Source organism: Martes martes, assembly GCF_963455335.1.
Source record: "Martes martes genome assembly, chromosome: 4".
In the NCBI taxonomy this organism is placed as follows: Eukaryota; Metazoa; Chordata; class Mammalia; order Carnivora; family Mustelidae; genus Martes; species Martes martes.
Window position 1 is genome coordinate 35,583,409 of NC_137891.1, and position 25,424 is coordinate 35,608,832.

Below are 25,424 nucleotides of genomic sequence, written 5' to 3' on the forward strand. Positions count from 1 at the left end.
AATTTATCAAATATTTATCAAGTATCTTCTGTTTGTGCCTGGCATTACACTACATGGTGGGACACAAGAATGATGAGACAGACTCTTTACCCTCAGAGAGCTTGACGTTCTGCTGAGGAGCTAAGAAGCTCTTAGATTTACTGACACCTCCATTTATAGAGCACTTCTAGGCAATGATTTACAAGCTGATGATATATTTCTTTATTTTCTCCTACAGATACTCTGGATATAGCTGTATATACATACATTCACATTGAGTTTACTCACATCGTCTATCATAGTCTTCCATATTATGTTAGCCCTCAACGTTTTCCATTTCGAGAACAAGGCGAGCCTGTTCCCAGGCGAGAGCCTTGGCTATTTGTTGGGCCCGCTCTCTCCAACGCGGTCCCCACAGATTGCCGCACACATTGCCAGCTCCTTCTTCTCATTCAGATTCCCAGTCCAATGCCAACTCTTCAGAAATACCAGCTTTGACCACCCCATCTAAAGTTGTCTTCCTCCTCCTCTTCCCACCTCAGCCCATAACCAGAAGCAAACTCTGTCACACTGCTCTTCTCCATTTTCTTCAAAGAATTTCACAGTGTTTGGATATATCTTATTGTTTATCTGTTTGGTGCTTAATTACCTGTCCACTCTATGAGGCTGTGAGCTCCTAAGAGGACGTCCTTGTCTGCCTCAAGGTCACTCTATTCCCAGTGCCAGTCCCGTGATAGATACTCAACAAATAGGGGCGCCCGGGTGGCTCAGTGGGTTAAAGCCGCTGCCTTCGGCTCAGGTCATGATCCCAGCGTCCTGGGATCGAGCCCCGCATCGGGCTCTCTGCTCAGCAGGGAGCCTGCTTCCTCCCTTCTCTCTCTGCCTGCCTCTCTGCCTGCCTCTCTGCCTACTTGTGATCTGTCTGTCAAATAAATAAATAAAATCTTAAAAAAAAAAAAAGATACTCAACAAATAGTTGTCCAATGAATGAAGAGAGAATTAACTTCCTAAATACACATTTCCCTCTTTATCCATGCTCTCACCTTCACAAGGCAAACCTTCTAGGAGCCAGAACTGTCTGGAGTAGCTGAAGTCACCAAAACAACACAGCAGAGTTAGCTGCTCTGACCAGATTTATCCTCAAAATTTGTTTGTATATCAACACATGTAAATTGAGCACCAACTGTATATTCAGTGTGAATATATCTGTCTATGTATGTCCATGTGTATGTGCCATAGAGGATATTATTTATAGAAGCTCCGGGAAGCAGAAGTGGTATACAGTACAGCCCTATCCTCAAGGGAGAGGAGGGACATAACGGTTTCGCTACTATGGAATGTGTGTCATTAGATACTAAACTGACAATCCCAGACCATACATGCGGTGAGACTTGATGAAAAACTGAGAAATCAGCAAGTCAGCCCGAAAAGTTTTGATGCAGGGGTCTTGAGCTGGAAGCGAGATGGATGTTGACTCTGAAAAGAGTGAAGAGACCAGCCTAATGGGAGAGGAGGATCTGTGTTGAAGAGGTTAAGAAGGAGCCTGAAGGAAGGGGTTGGTGAGGGAAGAGGCCGGTGAGGGAAGAAGCCAACCAAGATGTTCATCATTGTGATCAAGTAATGAACACCTGAGGAGGCCAAGGGGGTATTATTGGGATAGAACTCTGGCCACAGTATCCAACATCCAAGTTAGAAAGAGGACAAGAAGAGCGACGCTGAGCAAAGGCCCACCAGGTTCAGAAGTGAAGAGGACCCACACCCCTCTGAGAGGCCAGCCTGATGGAGAGAAAGGCAGGAAGCTAGATTGCTGCGGGAGACAGGACTTGAAGATGGAGAGAAGGCATCTCAGCTGGGAAGTCTGATAGAGGAAGGAGGGAGGAACAGGAACAGGGTACCAGAAAGCAGGGGCAAACCCAAGTCTTCTTTCAAGATGGAGGAGGTGTTCACACAGTAGGAGAGCGGGAATGGAAGAGGTTGCCGAAAGGTGAGTGTGGGACTTAAGAGCCCTGGAGCAAGGATTAAGCAGGATGACTCAAAAGTGAAGTTCTGTAAGAAAAAAGAACTTTCTCTGAAACTGGAAGCCAAGTGAGAGGAAAGCACAGCAAAAACAAACAAAAACCTGGAAACTCAAAATTATGTAGCTGGTGCAGATTCCAGCAGTGTGCCTTGGACTAATTATTTGACCTTTTGGACTCTTTTTTTTAAAGATTTTATTTATTTATTTGACAGACAGAGATCACAAGTAGGCAGAGAGGCAGGCGGGGCAGGGGTTGGGGGGTGGGTGGAAGCAGGCTCCCTGCTGAGCAGAGAGCACGATGCGGGGCTCGATCCCAGGACTCTGGAATCATGACCTGAGCCGAAGGCAGAGGCTTTAACCCACTGAGCCACCCAGGCACCCCTCGGACTCATTTTCAAACAGGTACAACAATCATCACCTTGGTAGTGCGACACTTTAAAATGTTTTAAGATGATGTTTTAAGAGATGATGTTTTAAACTGTAAAGTGCTATGAAAATCTAAGGGAGCTCATCGTCATCACTATGGCGTCCACCTTCATGGGTATCTGCTCTCCCAACTGCTCCCACCCTTCGACCCCAGGCCCTTCCTCACCCCCAGGGCACAGCCACAAGGTCCCGCCCATTTTGTCTCCCCAACTGCTCCTGCAAGGCTGCTTCTTTATGGGTCCCCAGATCCGCAGTACAAGCCCCCCTTCCTCTCTGGGTTCTCCCGCAGGGCACTCTGTGATACTGTTGCCAAATGATGCAAAGGCAGGTTAGTTATGACTCACATTAATTTGAGCAAAAAGATATTGAATTGAGGTGAACTGATTTGAAAATCAGAAAATCTATCTCTGCACCACACTTTTAGAGGGCTGAGTCATGGGCTCTGACGGGGAGAGGGCGAGCGAGAAATCTCTCCGGCAGAACCTTTCCTACTCTTCAGATCTCAGGACTCCGCCATTCTGCTCTGTCACCGGGACACAGCTTGTGGAACAGCACCTCAGGAAGAGGATGAATTTGGACCTTGCCCAACAGTGGGTTGGGCTGTTTCATAAATACTGAGCTCCCGCTCACAGGAAGAATGGAAGCACAGACTGAGTCACTCACTCAACTTGCTGATCATTTGTTGCTATTTTGATCCTCTTTGGTTCATGTTTAATACTTAAAACTTGTACTGAGTTTGTAATACTATGGCACAAAAGAATTAAACTATAAAAAAACCCCCTCCACCCTGCATAGCTCCCTCAACAACCAACAACCAAGGATTCTTTTTTTTTTTTTAAGATTTTATTTATTTATTTGACAGATAGAGAGATCACAAGTAGGCAGAGAGGCAGGCAGAGAGAGGGGGTGGGAAACAGGCTCCCTGCCGAGCAGAGAGCCCAAAGTGGGGCTCGATCCCAGGACCTTGAGATCATGACCTGAGCTGAAGGCAGAGGCTTAACCCACTGAGCCACCCAGGTGCTCCCAACAAGCAAGGATCTTGATGATCCTTCACAATTTCTTGTGTATCCTTCTAGAAATATGCTATGCAATACCTATCATTATTCTTTTTTTTACAAATGGTACCACAGTAAATATACAGTTCTGCATCTCACTTTACTAAATACATTTTGAAGAGAGTTTTTTTCTTTTTTAAAAGAGCTATGCGGGGCACGCCTCATGGCTCCTGAGTGGCTCAGTCAGTTAAGCGGCTGCCTTCAGCTCAGGTCATGATCCCAGGGTCCTGGAATAGAGCCCCGCGTCGGGCTCCCTGCTCGGCGGAGAATCCCTCCTACGCTGCCTACCTGTGTACTCTCTCTCTGTGTCAAAGAAATACATAAAATCTTCAAAAAAATTTTAAAAATAAAAAAAAAAGAGCCAGGGAATATGGAATAATGATTTCTTTAACACTGGGCTGTTCCAGTCTGTTCATCTTACGGTACAACGCATGTCTTTCAACATGCATTTTGTACACATGTGCATATATATAAATTATTGGCAGTATACAGGCCGTGTCACTGACCTGACAGTCTGACTTTTGTTCCTCACTATTTTAACTAAAATTGCTTACTTCAAGGTCAGCCTTCTCTATAGCAAATTTATCAGGAGGGGTTCTCGAATTCGTTAGAATATGGATTATATTTTATATATGGTCTTGTTAAAATATGGATTATGCGGCCCTATCACCACAGCTTCCAATTCAGTAGGTCTGAGGTGAAAGAGCCAAGTATTTGCATTTCTAACTCCTTCCCCAGATGACGCATGCGGAGAACCAGGCTCTCAGAAACCACTGCCTACAGCACTGACTTCACCGGCACTTCTTCCTTCTCTCTCCACCTCCCCACCCTTTCCTTCCTCCGCACTCTTCCTACTGACCATGCCTTCCTTGTCTGGTCTCTCTTCCATAGTCCCTCAATGGGATGAGTCTAAAGTCCCATCCTCAACCCTCTCTTGCCAACAGCCCAATTCTCTGCATGTCAATCTTCTCCTTTCTCATAACTTTTATTCTCCCCTCTTTACAAACAACTCTGACCATCTCTCCTGTGCTCCACAATCCCCTGCCCTTCCAGATGCCCTTCCGCATCTCCTGGCCTCCTGTTCGGCCACCTGGCCTGCTCTTCTTTCCAACTTCTCCATGCTTAAATTACAGCTGACCTTAGACACAGCTCAGAAGCCAAATTCTCCCCCATGTTTTCCTTGATCCCACGGAAAGGAGATCTCTAAGTGTTGGAGTATTTAGAAGTGAAGAGTGTGTGTGTGTGTGTGTGTGTGTGTGGGCACGTGCACAGGCATGTGTGTGTAAGAGAAAAGATAAAGGAAATCTGGCAGATTATTGACAATGAGTCAATCTCAGTGAAGGGTGTATGGCATCAATTGTATTATTTTTTCAACTTTTCATTTGTGATTTTTTTAAAGTAAGAAGTTGGGAACATTTTAAAATAAAAAACAGAGTTCCCTCCCTTTCCAGAACTTTCCTGGCACATTAACTCTATTTTCATTAGAGTCTTTGTCACTCTTCCCCTCATGTTACATTACTTACAGCTGTGTCTTACATTTACAGCTGTGTCTTACTTCTCACCCTAGCCAGAATGTTCTCTGAGAGCAGACACTCTGCCTGACTTAGTGGTCCACGAATGTCCGTTGCCTGGACTAGTACATGACATGCAGCAGGCAAGCTGCTTCAAAGGAGTGACAGCCCCTTTGTCAGAGATAATGCAGAATATACTACTGCGAGGTCCTCCCCATACAAAAAGGCAGTGTTGAAAGAGCACGTGCTTTAGACAGTCCAAATGGGAGTTCTGCCTCTGCCTTGCGTTAGCTGTGCAACTGTAGTTAAGCTACAGTTAAGCTGTAGTTAAGCTAGCTAACCTCTCTGGGCTTCAAATTCTTCATTATTTAAATGAAAAATGATATCCACTTAAAATACGAATACTGGGGGCACCTGGGTGGCTCAGTGGGTTAAAGCCTCTGCCTTTGGGTCAGGTCATGATCTCAGGGTCCTGGGATCAAGCCCCGTATCAGGCTCTCTGCTCGGCAGGGAGCCTGCTTCCCTTCCTCTCTCTCTCTCTCTCTCTCTCTCTCTGCCTGCCTCTCTGCCTGCTTGTGGTTTCTGTCTGATAAATAAAATTTAAAAAAAAATTTTAATACTGCATGATACATACAAAGCAGATGGCAGAGTGCCTTGTATACAGTAACCACTGAACATTAACCATGGTGCACGTGTGCACACGCACACACACACACACACACACACACACACACAAGTCAGCCTATGAAGTCCAAATCTGTAACTTACTTCTCTGAGCACATACAACAGTTCATGCGTGGAAGTTACAGAGCCCTAACCAGAATTCAGTCCAGAAACCATGGCTACACCACATCCTAACAAAAGATCAGGCCGTTGCGATCTTCAGTGAGATCCCTTCCAGATTATTCCTTCTATATGGGAATTAAGTCTAGCTTTATAGCTTTTCCGGCCATCCATTACCTTATAAAACTGGAACAAAGGCATGGCTTTGTTTAAGTTCAATACCAAAGACTCCAGCAAATGTTTACCTTTCCCTTCTAAAACTTCCTTCACTCACACCACGCCCCAGCAAACACATAAAAATGCCATTTGCCCTGCTTCGCAGTGTGTATCTTGACCTTGCAAGACACCTCCCAGGAGCCTCCCCCAAACCTTGCTTTACTTTTGAGACCATGAAAGATGCCTTATAATATTCTCTAATTTTCCATTAGACAACTTGCTTAAAGTTGGGTCCTACTTAGACAAAAAACTGGGATGTAACTTTTTCTTAATCAGTGTATCGATCAACCTGATTTCATCCCAGACTGTCTTATAAGCAGAAAGAGAGCTCCCAGACTGCTGGTAGGGGGTTAGGGGCACGAACTAGGTCATGAACCCACAGGACATCAGGAATATGGTCTTCCTTGGCCACTCCTTTGGTTTCTTTTTTCATCCTGAAAATCAGTATTTACATATCTTGTTTTGTCATTGGTGTCCAGCATTGGAATTTGGCAGAAAGAGAACACAGTCCATTCAGAAACATCTCCCTGGAAAGCAAGATTTGTCAAGACTATCAAGACTGTAATTTTCTAAGTGCTGTGAGGTGGTCCAATAAAAACTGATTAAATATTTTACACTAAATGCAAGTATTAGAAGGGAGAGAGAAGGGAGGAGGGAGAGATACAATAAAAGTGGGACCATTTAATGGAGTCATATGTTCTGGTGAATTTCAAGCCAATCTTTCAATTAGCATAACCTTATTTTCCACGAAAAGAGACTGAATAATTTGCAATGTACAAGATGGTTAGAACACTTACATTTTCTCCAACTTACTACTTTCATATAGGCTGTGATCAAAGCACTGGTGTTTCTACCAGGCTGTCTTTCAAGCTACTAAAATTGAGATGATGAATACAGAGAGGCTGTTGTCCCCACCCATTAGCAGCCAATGGAGCAAAGAACTAGGATTCACTTGCTGACCACTGGTTGTACCTTGAGAAGACAGAAGAGAAAGGGTTGACCCATCCAGAGAGAAAAGGAAGAACTCTGGGCTTCATATGGACAAAGTCACCCTACACGACAGCTCTATTTATGTCTCACAATATGAAGGAATGTGTGACACAGGCCACACCAAATGTCCTTAAGTCCAGGGCAGCGGCAGGGCCATGCTGGGACATTAAAGGGACTTCATTTTCTTCTTTAAGGATGGGTTTACAAATACAGGAGGTAGCTTTTTACTCCCAACCTCCACTTGGACTTTCTGGCTCAATCAGCTGACTCATCCCACAGCACATCCATATTTCCATCACTCAGACTGGCTCTCAGTTCTCATGTGATATCCCTTTGGGAAGAGCAAAATCAGACATAAAGGCAATAAATAAAAGGCACAAAAATTAAGAGAAATAGGGCCCAGAAGAAATATCAACATGCATCCCCTCACCTTGAATTTCCTCACAATTTCAAAAATTACACAGAAATCCCTTCCGTGATTCCAGTTCATTTAAAGCATCCAAAGGGACCCAAAGTTAGAGGACTCTATCTCTAAAATGAATATTGCTTACATGTAAATATTTGCTTCGAGTTTATGGAAATGTGGGCTTTCATTTACCGGGTTTCTTACATTGCAGACATAAAGCTAATAGCCAATGTGTGCCTTCTGCAACCAATGCAGGAAGGACATTCATGCTGATACGGCAGAGCAGAAGGCTAGACTAGCCAGTCACCCAAAAGCAGCTCAGCATAGAGAGGGGAAGGAGGCATGCGGTAGGCAGGTATCACTCTGGAGGGTAATCACTGCTTTTGCGAAGAGAGGTGACAGGCAGCAAAGAGGAACCCGGGAGAGACAGAATTTCATATTACTACACTACTATAGATTCTTTTTAAAAATCAGAGATGGGAGATAGGGTAGTAGTGGGTGCATCTGACTGCTTGATTATTTAGCATTGCTGGCCGTAAGGGAGGAGGAACATTTTTATTGGATCATGATCATTCCAAAGGCTTGGATGCAGAGGGATTAAAAGAGGCTTCATGGGAAGAAGCGTCCTTCATCTTAGTTTACAAACCCTAAGAAGGGTAAAGATAGAAATGGGGGAGGAGGGATCTGCTACGGTGTTCCAGAGGAAAGACACAAAAAGGATACTTATTCCTCAAAGCACTAAGTAGCATCTTAATGCTCAAGTAATTGTCTGTGGTCACATGAGAGAGGCCTTTGTGGCACATCGAGTTTGGTTTAATCTTGAAATCACGGTGAAAAGAGAAAATGGCACAGGACAAAAATAAGGGGCCCGGTTTCAAGAATCTCTTTAGAAACTTGGGAGAAAGGGAAGTCTGTAATTAGGGTTTGTACACTCCTGCTCTGGGGGTGATGTCATCGCCTGGAGAAGGGCAGTGCTCCGTGCCAGGAATCTGAGCTCACCACTCCTCCATAGTTCAATAGGGTCTTGCATGGGAATTCCTCATCCTGGGGATTAGGGAGCAACAAATCTACTTTGTAGATACCAATGTTTGGCTAAGGGGAAAAAAAACGAATTGAAATGACCTTGTAAACGGGAGTCATGTGAAAGAATGTAGCACTGTGATCTTCCCATTAGAATCACATGGACTGAACCTTAATACTCTGTCAACCCTTCCTCGTTCCCCTTTCTGTCATCTGCCCTCGAGGAAACCGAAGCTCAGAAGAGAAAGTTCCAAAGCCACTCTTCCAGGGCCACGACAGGTCCCCGACCGCCTGAACTCCATTTCAGGGCAATTTCTTCTGTATCACCCTGTGCTCTGTCCCCCATCCATTCCCAATCTGTGACAGCGCGGACACAGAGACCCTCACCCACCCAGGTATCACCTGAGTCGTTCCCCAGGACCCAGGGACACCAGCTCATGTTACATGAGCTTCCAGACTGCACAGACCCTGAGGGGAAAACAATGTCCGGCTGAAGACTATCTCTGCTGCTTGTGTCACTGCGCAGAGGGACACTGTGGCACAACCAGCAAAACCGGTTCTGAGTACAAGAACACTGATCATTCTGCCAGAACCAGGCTGCGATCGAGACTGAGAATCTGGAGTTAATTCTCAGACTTCATTTTAACTAACAGTACTAACACCTTCCCTTGCCCAACTTTCCCTCATAGATAAATTAAACGATTAGAATTTCACAACCTTTCCTTTCTTCTATTCACGCTAAAGGAGAGTAGAAATAAAATGTAAGGTGGCAACAAAGGAAAGAAGTAGGAACCATGCCTTAGAAAAAGCCATAAACCTTTATCATCGGGTCTTAATTATACATGTGTGGTAAGACTACTAAATACCAGACTGTTTTATTCAAATGAATGTTCCAAAACTTAAATCTCCAAATAAAAGCTATCCTTTAACATAGCTACTACCATAGCAAAACATATGGTTTTCTCAGATGCTGCTGTGACTCAAAGTACATTTCTAGTGTTTCTTCTGACACTGCTGTCATTAAAGTCGGTCTTGTGTGAGAGAAATCTCATTTTTATCCACGGAGTGGTGTTATCCAACTTGTTGATATGTATTTAGACTTGTACCCAAGTGATTTCTGATGTTTTCCTTTAAACTTCTTCAAAGATCAAGATTTACCACCATCGGGGCGCCTGGATGGCTCAGTTGGTTAAGCGACTGCCTTCAGCCCAGGTCATGATCCTGGAGTCCCAGGATGGAGTCCCGCATCCAGCTCCCTGCTCGACAGGAAGTCTGCTTCTCCTACTGACCTTTCTCCATTCATGCTCTCTCTCTCTCTCTCAAATAAATAAATAAAATCTTTAAAAGAAAAAAATATTTACCTCCATCGCAGACATTCAACAGGCCACAGCAACTCTCTCAACAGTGCCAACACAAATCGACCTCTGGCCTGCTGCCAAAAGTCTGGCCCGAGGAACCAGAGAATGCTGGAGGGCTCCTGGCCCACTCCTCTCTGACATACCGTAGCACCCTCCATTGGGTCATTACTTTCCCCAACTCTGACAACCAGTGAAGATGTAAACTGCACGTTCAGTTTTCAAGGGGGTATGGTTGAGGCATTAAAAACTCAGATGTCCTTGAGGACCAGGTAAGGAAAGCTCCAGAAAGACTAAAAAAAGTATTAAAAAGAACAGCTACTACCTCACAAGAGACACTCAGTAGCCTTGCAAACACTTGGGCTCATGGATGCCAGAATCTTTCATTATCCAAAAGAATCTGGAAGTCTAGATAAAAAACCCTAATCCCCTGATTATTGGGCAAAAAATTTTAAAATTGAAATATAAACATAAATGCATGATACACACACACACACACACACACACACACACACATGCATTCTTTGGGCCACATGAAAGCTGTAGGTCATAACTTTGTGTCCTCTGGCCATGTAAACCAAAATAACATGGGACACTGAATGGAGCCCCAGCCTCGAAGCCCACAGAAGATTTCTCTGTGGATGTTACAAATAGGAACTTGAAGAGAAGTACAACAGCTCCTGAGAAGTCCATGTTATGAAAATCACAACTCTTCTGGGGGAGGGAAGCTTTTACCTCTTGCTTTGTTGAAACTGTTTACTCAACAACAAAACAGCTTTGGTTTTTGCAATCTGCTTATTTTAAAAACAATAATATTTTATGTTATTTTTTTAAAAACATTATTCACTCATTTTGAGAGAGAGAGAGTGTGTGTGTGTGTGTGTGCGCGCGCGCGCGCGTGTGCGCACATGCGTGCTAGCAGGAGGAGGGGCAGATGAAAAGAATCTCAAGAAGACCTCCCCCCTCCAAGCATAAAGCCTGTCATGGGGCTCAATCTCACAACCCTGAGATCATGGCCTGAGCAGAAATCAGGAGTCGGTCACTTACCCAACTGGGCCACTGAGGTACCCCAGAATCAATAATATTTAAAAGTAATATCTTAGGGTCTACAGGTTGAACAAAAAAAAATATTCTTGCCTCCTTAATGAAGTAAATTTGACTTTTATGTTTTTCTTTTAAAAAAGTCCTTCCAGTCGTCTGGGGAAAATTATTATTTTTTTATTACTTATTGATTAACCCAGACTGCATACAACTGCAACAACCAAGTAACAGTCACTAAAAATATATATTAAACAAACAAATTCTGCCCCAAAAAGCAATATAAAGTATTCCCCACTGCCATTTGTCATCTATGTGGGCTTAAACTTGTCAGCCTGGAACAACACATGGGCACAACCACACATAAGGAAAGAAGACAAGTGAGCTTCTATCTGTGGGAAATGAGCAGTATTGCCTGAACTGTTTTTTTGTTTTGTTTTGTTTTGTTTTGTTTTGTTTTGTTTTGTTTTTTAAGATTTTACTTATTTATTTGACAGACAGAGATCACAAGTAGGCAGACAGGCAGGCAGAGAGAGAGGGAGGAAGCAGGCTCTCTGCTGAGCAGAGAGCTGGGCTCAATTCCAGGACCCTGGGATCGTGACCCAAGCCGAAGGCAGAGGCTTAACCCACTGAGCCACCCAGGCGCCCCATTGTCTGAACTGGTTTAAAAGAAAGGTCAGTTCAACCCCAGCATGACTACCTTGCTGGTTCACCACACCATGAGCTCCCATCATTTCAGCTGTCCCTTCTGGTGAGGCATTTTCTGTGAAAGGCCTCCACGGACACATTCACTCCCAGGCACTCATTGTCACAGACAACCTGATGATCAAAACTGGGGCTATGACGGCAGCTCTCATTTATGGTCTGCTTACAGTGATCAGTGATAGGATCCCACCTGAGCCCTGTGCTCCCCCCTGCACGGTGGGCCTGCGTCTGGCCCCTCACACTGCTGGATGGTTACTGGATGCCCTATCCTTCCTCCCCAAGCACCAGATCTTCACCCGTCGTAACCCCAGCACAACGCATGGTGCAGCCAAGACAACTGGATCAGTGTTGTATTTGTATGTGGGAGGGAACTGAAGCCCAGGGAGGTCAGATGGTTAACTAAGGACTCCAGCCCCCGCCCCACGGTGCCATTGCACAGACAGCCTTTCATTATCTAGCCCAGTCATCTAGCCTCTGACAGAGTGGGGCATGAACAGGGAGCACAAGGTTTGCACAAGGAACTGTAAATGGAGGCAGAGTGGATCGCAGAGACAAACTTCCCCTACAGTTCTGTGTGGGACCTGACCTCCCACCCATTTCAAGGCCTACTTCCTTCCCTGCATGCACTGAGCCATTGGAACATTCTCTAGGCTATTCTGGCACTCTATTGCCGCTTACCCATTTGGGTCACCTTTCTTGGGCCTAAAGCCAATTTTGCTCACATTGTTTCATACCTGAGTGAAACGAGACACTGCGCAATTCTTCTTCTTCCATAACTCATGCCCACAAACTCCCATCCAGTTTCCTTTCTCACCCAGCCTTCCCTCTGCTCGTAGACAATGAAGCATTGAAGGGAACTGTTTACATTGACCTTTTCATTAGTTTGAAGACAGTCTTCTAACACCCTCCTTAATGGTACATAACTGAGGCAGAAAATAAGCTTAGGTTTCTGGAACCTTCTCTTAAGTGAAAAACAAAGATCAAAGGTCAGAAGCTCAAGCACACAGAGGACGGAGTATAAGGAGAAAGTCTGTAGTTTTCATAAAATCAGAGACGTGTCTGGAAAGCAAATCTGAGTATCAGCAAGTCTTACTTTTTTTTACCCAAATCAGTGTGGTAGTGGACAACTGTCCTCAGCGCACAACTAGCCAGAGATTTTACCACCACCCTTTCTAACCATATTGGCAACAGAGAAAAATGGGAAAAGCTAAAGCAGTCAACATGGAAGACTTGGCTCAAGGTCATGGTGGTAGCTATACTGCAGGGAGTGAAGATCAGAGGCCTTTCTGTACCTCTCCCTCAACCACGGTATACCTGGAAGGACTCATGGGGTCAGAGGCCTGCCCACTCACTTACCCATGGAGACCATAGTTCTGAACACTTTCCTGCCTCAAGAGACGGCAGCAGTCAGGGCTGTTTGGGGGAACCTGCAGTGTAGTTGAAAAAGGTCTTCTGGCCCAGCCTTGCCAGCCCCACATGCTAAAATGAAGCATGGGGAGCTAGAGGACTTGGGAGGGACATGCAGCTTGGCCCGTCCTGCAGGAGGCCACAGCAAAACACACACACTCCCATTTCTCCCTTACCCCCGAAAGGCAATTTAACTGCACAAAACTGAATGGGCGTAACTTCGAGAGAAAGGTAAGAGGTTAAGTTCCTTTTCTCCTGGCTCGAGTTAACAAGTCTTCCCCTACTTACAGAGACTTTTGTGAAAGAAACATCTGCAGGGAATGGTGGCATTATTCAAAAGGCACGAGAAATCAATCAATACTATTTTTCCACTCACCTTCGCCTCTTCGTTCACGTCCCAGGTGAAGGAAACAGCATTATACGCAATCTCCTCGATGTTTCCAATCGTATTAAAGCTCTCCTTGTAATCAGCTGTAACATTAAAAAAGGAAAAGGCTTTAAGAAAGTAAAGGTGACTCGGTGGCATGGACTGAGCTGTCATTTGTCAATGGGGAGAATCTGCCTACTCTCGCAGCGACTCTTGGCAACAGTTAAGGATTTGTGCTTGCTGACATTCTTTTACTAATATTTACCCTATAAGAATGTTCCTCTATTAGAAAAGGAGATCTAGCTAAAGCAATGTTCTTAAGATCTGTCTATTGGTTTCATTTTTTTTACGAGGTTTATAAAATTATTAATTTTATCCCCTCCTGAATCCTATGCCACCTACCCACTCCCTCACCTGTTCACTTTCCCAGGGCTTAATTTTGCTGCCAGTACCAGAGTATTCCACAGGGATTGCTCTGCAGAACAGAATAAGCTGTTTATCAGCCGGGCAGTGTCAGCAGGACTTCGGGGAAGAAATTCCGGGAGAGCGCAGGCAAACCGTTATTACTTCCTCGTGGACTTAGGCAGACAGAGCTGAGTTCATCACACTCAGCCCACTATCACCAAGTGTCCATTCAAAGCCTTCTCTTCTTTAATGTCTTTGTTTATGTAATATTTATGTATTCATTTGTATACCCACTCTCCTCTCCCACAAACACAACAGCTGTTGATGTGTTTGCTATATATTCTTAGGAAATAAGTTGGGTTGATTTGGCTGTGTGCATAGCTTTTATTTTCAGCAACTGTGTTGTGAAATGGCTAGAGTGGCCAGATTTAGCCATGATTTGGGATATATTTATCCTTATAAGGTACCTGTTGTTTGTCAGTAATTCAAATTTACCTGGGCACCCTATAGGGTGCACCAAATATATTTTATCTGGCAACTCTAGCTATGAACCTCTTCAGATCTAATCACACTGTTGGTGGTGCATGCTTAGTTCTAACACCAGCTGCAAAGAATTCCATGGTAACCATCGGCCACTAGTTACTTACCCCCTCTCTGTAGATACGGACCCCTCGGTTGTCTCCAGCTTTCTGGTACACAGACTACACTACCTTACTTTTTATGGTCTCCACTGTCACTGCCTTACCTGGCATTAAGGTCTGGACATGATATTTCGGAGTTTTAATTCTCACTACCTCTGGAGTGTTTTAGCTTATGCTTACCATCTGGATTTTCCCCCGACTTTTGGCCCACCTCAATCCTGTACTGCATGAACATCGGCCATGTCCTGCCTGGCTGGCATCATGGTGCACAGACCATCTGCTTTCCTTTGAGGTCTGATTCATTCACAATGTGGTCACGTAATCAGAAACGTTCTTTCTCTCAAAGCTCCCATCGTTATTTTTCTAAAATGAAACTCAGATGATGTGCTTTTTGTAATTTTTTTATGAGATTAAAACTTACACTATGACCTCTCATGTTCTTCACAATCAGGCCTGGACATGTCTCTGTGCCCTTCACACTCCAGCCCCACAGTGAAGGCCAGAGGAAGACTCAATTCTAATGATCCTTGGAGGTCTTTTTGTTTATAAAATCTTTCTGAATGTTTTTCTTGCTGAGCTAGGACAGGAGCCAGGTATTTTGACTGACTTCCAGGATGTATACAGTGGTCATTGCCTATAAAATCTGACATAGTTCTGGCCCAATGGTCATTTCCTCGAGCTGTGTCCTTCTAGGCTGCTCTGTCACTCCAGGGCAGGTAGCTTCTTGAGGCTTGAAGAAGTTATGTTAATGCTGGGCCATTCTGAAGTCTGCCTTCCTCAAGTTCACAGATGTGATCATTTTAATCCATTTCCTCCTTGTTTATTATAAAATCTAAGTTCATGGGATCCTTTATCAAGATTTTAACTACTTTCTTTTAGTAATACACCTCACTGTGCTTGTCTGAATTAGGTTGAGAGAAGCAGTACTCCTATCTGCTTTTTCTATCCATGATATAAATAATAATAAAACAAAGTCCATAATAATAACAGATCCACATTAACTCATAATAAAATAAAGTCAGGTTGATTTGGTTTTCTTATTCCCAGGACCTGGATTGATGGCTAATCCCAGAAAAACCCACTTAATGTGCTCTCCAGAATGGCCCTCCAGACCCATTCCCAAGATTGAGTTGTGCCAGTAGAGATTTCTATCAGAATTCTATTTGCCCCTTTTCTCACCAAATTTTTTTTTTTTTTTTTTTTGCCAATCTAATGGGTACAAAGTGATATCCTATTGACGTAATATTTGCATTTCTTCTTTCATTTGTTAGTTCAAGCATCTCTTCACATCCAAGATAGCTAACCAGGTGTCTATTTATATAAACTGCCTGTTCATGGCTTCTGTCCAAGTTTCTACTGGTTCACCCAGGGAAACTTTAAAGCAAAATTACATATCTTTACATTTTAAATAAAGCACACACATTATAATACAAAAGCCTGTGCGTTCACCATAATTAGACAATCTACTTATCCACAAACAAGCACTAAAAACACATCCATGTATAGACTTCATGTCTTTCCTACCTCAGTCTCTATCTCCCTTTCTCCAAAACATGTACTTTTACACAATGTTGGAAAAATCATTTTTAATTTTTTTATAAAAATTACTTTTAATTTACTTTTTTTCCCCTTAATACTTCTTTCCAAGAATAGCATCTTTCCAATAGCATCTTTCCAAGTCAATAAAGAAACTTGTGGACAATACTTATACTTGCCAAATACAATTATATTGAATTTTTTAAAGTGCCATAACTTTATTTTGCTCTTGTTGGTAACTTAAATGATGTCTAATACTTTGCTACCTTAAAGAGTACTTCATTTAATTATCTTTATGGCTAAATATTCACACATACTTCATTATTTCATTAAGTTATATTCTCAGAAGTGAAATTAATAGGTCAAAAGGCAAATGTATGTTTAAGGTTTTTAATTCATTTTGTCAAATTGCTCCTGGAAAGGTTGAATTAATACATATTTACAATAACAGTGCATGAGTTCCTGTTTCCCCAAACCGTTTCTTTCCAAAATGATATGCAACATGTGGTACCTCATTATTTTAATTTTCAATTCCCTAATTGCAAAAGAGGTAAAACAGACTTTCCTTTACTCTTTGGCTCTTTGTGTTTTTTATATTCTTTCTCTGTTTTTAAAATGTATTCATTTATCACAACAGCTTCTTGTTCGATCCTCTGCTCATTTTTCTCTTACGGTATTTAAATTTTCTTTTTGATTTTAAAGTAAATATCTAAAGCTAAGAGATAAAATAGAAAGCAAAGGAAAACAATCTCACACCTTACAAATTTAGAATAGGCTTTATGGCTTTATTTAGGATGATTTAAATGCAAATCTGTGCTTTCAGCAGGCAACCAATCTCTTAAAATTCTGAAGGGAGAAGTGGACTGCAGAATTTAAAGTAAGTGAGTTCCCTAATTCTTCATACCTATTTGTTTTAAAAGACAGTCTTGTAGTTTTCTTTTGAAGTTTTTAATGCAGTTCAACAGCTTTTAAATAAGTTTTTAATATACATTTTTAAAACAGCTTTAGGTCAATTGTAAATTTAAAAAACAAATGTCAGGGGCCCCTGGGTTAAGTGGGTTAAGCCTCTGCTTTCTGCTCAGGTGATGGTCTGAGGGTCCTGGGATCAGAAACCAGCCCCCCATCGGGCTTTCTGCTCGGCAGGGAGCCTGCTTCCCCCTCTCTCTCTGCCTGCCTCTCTGCCTACTTGTGATCTCTCTGTGTGTCAATTAAATAAATGAATAATCTTCAAAAAAAAAAAAAGCTATGTCATTCATATTTAGAAATAAAGATAAACCAAAATGGTTTGGTCACACACTTTGACCAAAGATTTTCAAACCAAATGGATTACAAATACAAATACAAACACAAACACAATGCTTTCCAGGTCCCCTCATCTGGCACAGGGCCTCTGTCAGTTTCTATCATATTCACTTCATCAGCAAATGTATTGAACAAATATGTACTGTGTGTCTGCTATGTGCCAGGCAGTGTCCTTACACTGGGGAAACAGCAGGAAACAAGACTAGATTCCTGATCATGTGGCTTTTATAGTCCACTAGGAGAGAGAAAATAAATAAGTAGACAAATAAATAAAAGAACAACACAATTAAGTTTAATAAGCTTTTTTATGCCAGTAACAAAAAAAAAAAAAAAAAGACTGGAAAGGCTACTTTTTACTGGGTGGTTACATTACCTTGCTGATTTCCTTTATACCAAGTGCCAATATTTTATTTATTTGTTTACTTGTTTATCACCAGCATTTCCCATTAGCTATTCACTCTTAAATATTGCTTTTTTTTTCAGTGCTTAATATCATACAGATAAAATGCCTTCCACACATTTGCTGAATAGATGGGTAAGTGAATGAATGAATGTATCCATGAGCATTCTAAACCAAAAATATAACTAAGAGACTGATGTCACACCTTTTCCTTTTCTTTTTTTAAAGATTTTATTTATTTGAGAGCGAGAGAGAGAACAAGCAGTGGGGCGGGGGGGGGGGGGGGGGGGATGGGGCTAGGACATGGGGCTCGATCCCAGGACCTGAGGATCACGACCTGAGCAGAAGGCAGACACTTAACTGACTGAGCCACCCAAGTGCCCCACACCTTTTTCCTTAACCTTAGGCAAAACAAGAAATATCTGTTCATCTTTAGTCTCTAAGCCATTCCTACAAATAGTAAATAGCTCTGCTATCATTTGTAACTATGAAAGTTTTTGAAAACTAAACAGCTTCTGCACACTGATGTTACTTTGTCGACACACTTTATTGTCCAATGAATAAAATGCTAATAGATATATCTCTCATTTCTGAAAAGTGTGTTAATGTTTGCTTAAAGGTTTATGACTCATGGTATAGAAACAGAAATCCAGGAGCCTGCTGTTAAGCCTTCCTTAACTTATTTCCTCAAGAAAGTTTTCCAAACCCGAATTTTATAAATGCTGATAGCTACTCAACTAGTAAAATGAGCTGTGATGAGCTGCTGTAATAAGCTTCGTCTCCTAGGGTTGCCATAACAAACTACTACAAACCTGGTAATTGAAACAAGAGCAATTTATTCTCTCACAGTTCTGGAGGCCACACATTCCAAATCAAGGTGTTGACAGTGTTGGTTCCTTTTGGAGGCTCTGCAAGTTGATAGGCTCCGTGCCTCTCTCCTAGCTTCTGGCGGCTGCTGGTGACCCATAGTGTCCCTTGACCTACACACCCATCCCTCTAATCTCTGCCTCTGTCTTCACATGGTGTTCCCTTCTGTGTCTCTGTGTCTGTTCCCCTCTTCTCTCTTAAGGATTTGTCATTGGGTTTAGGGTTCACCCGAATCCAGGATGGTATCATCTTGAGAACCTTAATGTAATCACATTTCTAAAAACCTTTTTCCCAAATCAGGTCCTATTTACAGGTTCTGGGAGTTAGGACATAGATCACTTCTGAAGGTCACCATTCAACCTCCTGCACTTGGGATTCCCTTCTATAACTACAAGTCAGGTGACTTGAGTGTCTGGCTTTATTCTTGCATGAGAGCCACCACAACTGAAAAGTAATTACCCCAGTCAACAATAAATAAATAAATAAATCATAAAGCACTTAATTCTGAACATATTACATTTTGAATGGATTTTTCCCCCTAAAAGATGACAAGGCTCCATAAAAACTACATGTTTTGTACCCTGGTTTATAAATATCCAAAGAATACTAACATCTTAGTGAGAATGAGGCTATAAATAGGAAAATGACTTAGATGTTTCCAAAATTCAGCATCATGGAGCAATATTATAATTGGCTAAAACAGGTGTCAAAAAAAATGTATGCCAATTTAATCTGAGTTTTAAAGGTAGTTCTTCGGGGCACTTGGGTGGCTCAGTGGGTTAAAGCCTCTGTCTTCGGCTCAGGTCATGATCCTAGGCTCCTGGGATCGAGCCCCACATCGGGCTCTCTGCTCAGCAGGGAACCTGCTTCCTCCTCTCTCTCTGCCTGCCTCTCTGCCTACTTGTGATCTCTGTCAAATAAATAAAAAAAATCTTTTAAAAAAAGATAATTTTTATTATTCTTAGTAATTTATACACAGAAGAACCCTAAAGTATACAACCCAAAGCGTCAAAAAAGAATGAAACCATGAAAGAAATGGGAGTCTATCTAACGAAATAAGAACAAAGTTTATCTCACTGTTGAAGTCATGTGGTTGGTGACAATCAAACTTTTCTGGGTCCTCTCTAAGGCTGTGTGTGTCCTTGGAATGTCAAAGTGACGTGTATGGGAATGCAAAGCCATACACGTTCTCTAGGGCCTGTTCGGAGACTCCCCAAAGACGCAGAATGAATATTTCTGGATTCCCAAAGCATACAGGCTTGTGTGTGTACAAGCATTCGGTGCTTTTCAAATGCTGCGGTGCATCAGAATCACCTGGAGGGCTCTGGTAAAATGTAGGGGTCTGGGCTCACTCTCTGAGATTGTGATTCAGTGGGTCTGGGATGTGGCAAAGAATGTGCCATTCTAACACAATTCTAACAAGCTCCCGATGTTGCTGGTCTGGGGTCTACACGTTGGTAGCACTGTTCTACAGCAGACGGGAACAACTGAATCCTCCAGGTGCACCTGATTCAATCCACATATAGTCTTAGAGAAAGCCACATCTGTCACTGAGGTCCACTATCAGTTATCGATGAAATCCATGTGACAGACTGTTCTTTTTCTTCAAAGATTCCCCCTCCGGTGGATACAAACCACACAGTTAGCTACATGGTGAGCCCAGAGTACCACTTGCTCCAAGATGTCTGCTTGCACCCATGCCCAGAATCCCATCCTGAAACATCCACTGCTTTGCATACGGATATTATCTGGTGACATTAAAATGCAAACGCTCTTGGGATAATAAACATCATAAACCAAGAGCTTACCGAGGGCCAAGCCTGTGCCAAGTCTTTTACCAACATGACCTCATCTCTGTGAGGTAGGTGTTAAGCATCCTCGTCCTACAGGGCAGTTCAGTGGCTTGCAGAAAATCACGAGGCTGGTACCTGGCCAGCCTGTGATTTGCATCCGGGTCTGTCTGCTGCTAAAGGTCATACTATTTATCAGTGCCTGTATTTATCTTGCAGATTAAATAATAAATTGTCCCCAGATACGAACACCTGGTAGGGAAAAATCACAGCACATCCTGCATGGCAACTAGCTGAGAGGGAAGAACCTACGGGAAGTTCCATGAGGCAGAGAGTGCACATTCTGGGACCATCACAAATTCCTTGACAGAGCAGGGCAGGGTTGGGTGCTGCCATAGAGAGGAAGCAAAGAAAGCGTCTCCATATCCTGAAGGAAACTTGAAGATTGAAAGTTCAAAAAGTTGGCCCTTTTGAGAAAATAGGAGGTGTGAGGAAGAGAGATGACGAACTGCGGTGTCCCAGGGAAGGGCCGCTGAGCACGGGCGAATGAGCAGTGCTTTCCACATGTTTCTGGCAAGTTACGCGCTGCAGAGAAATTATGGGATTCAACTCTATTTTAATGGTTATGGAAACCGTGATGGTGAAACCTTTTGCTGTCTTATTCTTTTACTTTTGGTGTATAATCGGTGGTCTGTTCATGGGTTTTTCGACTCAGACTTGGAGGTTGAGTCTCTTCTGTGTGTGTGAGTGTGATTCTGGAATGCCGTCAAAGGAACTCTTAATTCCTTCGCCTTAATTAAGCTTCACGTGCTTGGTAAATTATAACTATCCCTTTTAATTATTTGTTGTGTATATTGTTGGAGATTAAAAGGAATGGGATAATTAATATAAAAATTGTTGCTCTTCCGAAAGGTGTGGATTCTGTCTGGACTGGTGAAATAATGAGCCTGGAATGCTGAAAATGGCTCACGGCATGATAGCCAATTCAGTTTGCTACATTGCAACCTTAGAAGATGTTCTGTTTGTTTGTTTTTAAAAAGCCAAAGATCTGAGGTAGTTTATATGTGGGGCTGGGACATACAGGGGATCAATTTATAGGGCGATGTCCAAAGCATATGAAGAAAATACACGGGTGTGGAGACCTACCAACCAGAATTTAATTTCTGTCCTTCTCTCAACAAGCCCTGTGACTTTGAGTGAGTTATGGAAGCTCTCTGAACCTGTATTTCCTCATCTACAAAAGAGAGACAATATCTGGAGCCCCTGGGTGGCACAGACAGTAAAGCGTCCAACTCTTGATTTCAGCTTGGGTCCTTGGATTCAGCTCAGGTCCCCATCTCAGGTCACGGGCTCGAGCCCCTAGTCGGGCTCCAAGCTTAACCAGGAGTCTCCTGGGGTTTCTCTCTCCCTTTCCCCCCTGCCCCTCCCTGTATGCACACTCTAGCTCTCCCTCAAAAATAAATAAATCTAAAAAAAAAAAAAAAAGAAGAAGAAGAGAGGGATAATATCTAAGAACAAACTCTGCTAGTCCTTTAGTGGGTGAGGGGAACGATACTGGTCCCTACTCCCCCATCCCAGCTGTCCTCAAACATCTGCTTCCCTATGTCTGCAAAGACCAAACAGAATTAGCTCAAATTCAGGAAACACTCGAGGGTCATTCTAGAAGCATTCGCTCTGACTTAAAATAGGTAGAATAAATAAACCCTCGTCCAAGTACGTTTGGAGTTTTTTTTGGTTTTCAAAATCAAAGCAGCAGCTTCTTAAAGCCTGGATGACTCATAGGAACTCTAATGAGTCCATTCTATTCTTTATCATGCTTTTCCCTAGTCAGAGGTAACCCGGGTTTCCTTAAGTATGTTGACACTTGAGCTGATTTTTAGACGCTCTGAATGTATTTCCACCATTTGGTCCTGGTCCCTGAGCAAACAATAGGGTCAGCCACCAGTTTCTGAGAGCCAAGTGTGTGCTAAACGTACATACTTCACAAACATGACCTTACACAATGCTGACCAGTAGCTTTTTAAATTCTCCTTACTCTATAGAATAGGGAACAGGCTAACATGTTAAGCACCTCCCTGATAATCACTTACTTTTTAAGCGGCCAAGCTGGGATTGGAACCCAAGAAGTTCTGCCTACAGACAAAGCCAGAGCCCTCTGATATCTATGACATATGACCTTTCAAACAAGCATCTTTCCACACACCATCTAGAAAAATAATGGCTGAAATTATGAAGCCATCATTTGTGACTCATAGAATGTAAGCAGTATTGAGTGACTTCGATATTAGAACTGGAATTGAAATACTACTCCTGTTTACTTCTCATGGTTGACGGTATTACCTTCACAAACATCATTTAAGAAGGAATCTTCCTTGGAATTCTCCCTTTGAGCGAAATCTAATACTTTATGTGTGTTTGAGTCACCCCTCTGCTTCTAGCAAAGAAATTTATAAACCAATGTTCTAGCTTTCAATTATAGTCACAATAAACTTACATAAGGAAAGCATTTTATACTATAGCCTATTACTGTGTTCCATGTATGCTAGTATTTTTTACTATCTCTGATTTTTTTTTTTTTTTTTTTTTTTTTACAAATGCTGGTCTTGATCTGTAAACTTGATTTCAAACTGAGACTAGGTCCTATCCTATGCGTATATACACAAATACATATGCTTATATAGTACCTATATGGCTTCTGGCTCTGAATTTAAATAAGCTTGGATGGGCTTAAAACTAAGCTCTTCCCATTAGTGTATGTTTTCAGTGAGATTTAACTTCTTCAGTCTAGTTTTAACTCAAACTATTTTATCTCTTGAGAAATAGTGACTGGTACTTTCTGACAGTTTGCTAAATGCAAGAAGGCATGGATAGGTGCGTTGGTAAGTAATTTATTTTTGTATACTGCATGAATTACTCGTGTTTAATTTTAGTTGTTCATTCTTCATCTTCTCACTTGGTATACTAATACTCTTAGGGGAAGGTGTGGGAACAAGAAGAGGCACACAGGATTCCAAGTTCCTGCCCACAGTGGCCAATCCACCGTAATCATCTCAGATCTGGGGCTCTTTCCCTCCAGGACAAAGTCCCCAACATTTTCCCACCTCAGATGATATTTCCAGACACCATAACTTCCCAGTTAAACCAACTCTTACAACAGAAAACTAAACTCTTTCTCAGACGATGGCACTGTATCATGAGTAAGAAACTTGAGAATTGCCATTCTATGAGGACACACCCCAGTCTCTCTCAAAGACCCATGCTAGTACTAGCAGCTATCAATGGTAGAAATAAGTTTCAAAAACATACAATTGTACTTTTGAGATCTGGACTAAAGAAAATTCAAATAAAAGAAATGACTTTTTGGTAACTGGTGGTAGAGGACACAGACACATTACAAGAACCGTAAATCCTCACACGGATTATCTTCCACTAAATCTGAACCACAAACCCAATCCCTCCAGCTGCTCAAGTTCCACTAAGATTAGCCTCCATTTTTAAAAACTTTTAATTCCAGTGTTGTTAACATACAGTGTTATATTACTTTCAAATGTACAATACAGTGATTGAACAATTCCACGCATTACTCAGTGCTCCCCAAGGTAAGTGTACTCTTAATCCCCTTCACCTATTTCACCCAGCCCCACCCACCTCTCCCCTGGGAACCATCTGTTCACGTCTGTTAAGAATCTGTTTTTTGGTTTCTCAGTTTTTTCTCCTTTGTTTTGTTCCTTAAATTCCACCTGTGAGTGAAATCATATAGTGTTTGTATATCTCTTATTTTGCTTAACATTACGCTCTCTAGAGCCATGTTGCTGCAAATGGGAAGTTTCATTCCTATTTACGGCTAAATAATATTCATACACATGCACACATATACACACCAACAAATACCCCATCTTCTTTGTCCACTCATCTATCAATGGACACTTGGGCTGCTTCCATATTTGGCTATTGTAAATAACGCCACAATAAAGACGGGTGCACACGTCCTTTTGAATTAGTGTTCTCACATTCTTTGGGTAAATACCCACTAGCGTGATTCCTGGATCATATAGCAATTCTATTCTTAATTTTTTGAGGAACGTGCATACTGTTTTCCATAATGGCTGCGCTAATTTGCATTCCCACCAGCACTGCATGAGCGTTCCTCTTTCTCCATGTCCTCGCCAACACTTCTTGTTTCTTGCAGATCAGCCTCCCTTTTCAACCTCTCTCACTGACCATGGCTGCCCATCAGACACAGGAGGGTGAGTCTGTTTATGTGTGTGATAGGCGTGTGGTGGCGGGGGATGGGGGGGAGCACTGCACGAGCTGTTCTAGTTTGTTACATGAACGATTTCTGCATGAACTGCTACTTGAATTACTCGGGCTGCTACTCCTGTTTACTTCTTTTCCACCAATTATTAGAAGATTTAGATATCATTTTGAAATTGAAATTCCAATTCTCTTAAACAGAGTTCTTCAAGAAGATAAAGCTGCCTTTCGAAGGAAGGAAGCTATTGCTTCTGCCCTCTGTTCTCCGCTGTAGTGCGGACCTCAGCATCAGGGGACGGCGCTCAGGGTTCAAGGGCATCGGCACCCCCTAAGCAGAGCTGCGTAACTGCTCTAAGCAGGTTTCTTGTCTGCGAAATGGAGAGAAAACCAGCACCTACCTCACAGGATCCCTGCCCAATGACGGGACACTCACTCCTTCAGCACCCCCTCATTTCGATACTTGTCTTTTCAAGAGCAGAGAAACTAGTGGCAGCTCCGCATTCCTGGAGCCTGTTCAGAGACTTTTCTACAGATTAGCTTCGCCTTATTTTGGTTTCTCCAACCTCAAAGAGCTTAATTTAGTTTTGCAAAAACTTTCTCTTGGCAAGTTTTAGGTTGTGTAAACAAAGAAGGAAAACTTCAGATTTGCCCAATTTCGCACTTGGGGGTATTGCAAAGACATAAATTTGTTTCTGCTGAAGTGTGCAGCCAGAGAGAGGCTTCTAGTAAATGCTAATGGCTGACAATACCAGCTCTGTAGTTTGTTTGGTATAGAGATGAGCCTCGTGAAACTATCAGAGTGTATCTCCAGGTTTTTTTTTTTTTTTTTGCAATTTTTAAGCCAATCAGATAATGCTAAAAACATGAGACTATCAGGTTACCTGCAGTCTTATTAAAAGCATCTCTGAAGAAAATAATGAGGTCACCAACGAAAGACATGAAATCAAATAAAAG

At 42.5% G+C, this 25,424-nt stretch overlaps 1 protein-coding gene across 1 annotated transcript in view; it reads right to left on the reverse strand.

The window, feature by feature from the left end:
- The window catches only part of GRHL2 (grainyhead like transcription factor 2), a 160,165-nt gene that overhangs the window by 48,225 nt on the left and 86,516 nt on the right, over positions 1–25,424 (reverse strand). Inside the window, exon 8 of the mRNA XM_080800974.1 lies at positions 13,285–13,379. Coding sequence (XP_080657100.1) covers positions 13,285–13,379 — 95 coding nt within the window. The remainder of the gene's footprint in view (positions 1–13,284; positions 13,380–25,424) is intronic.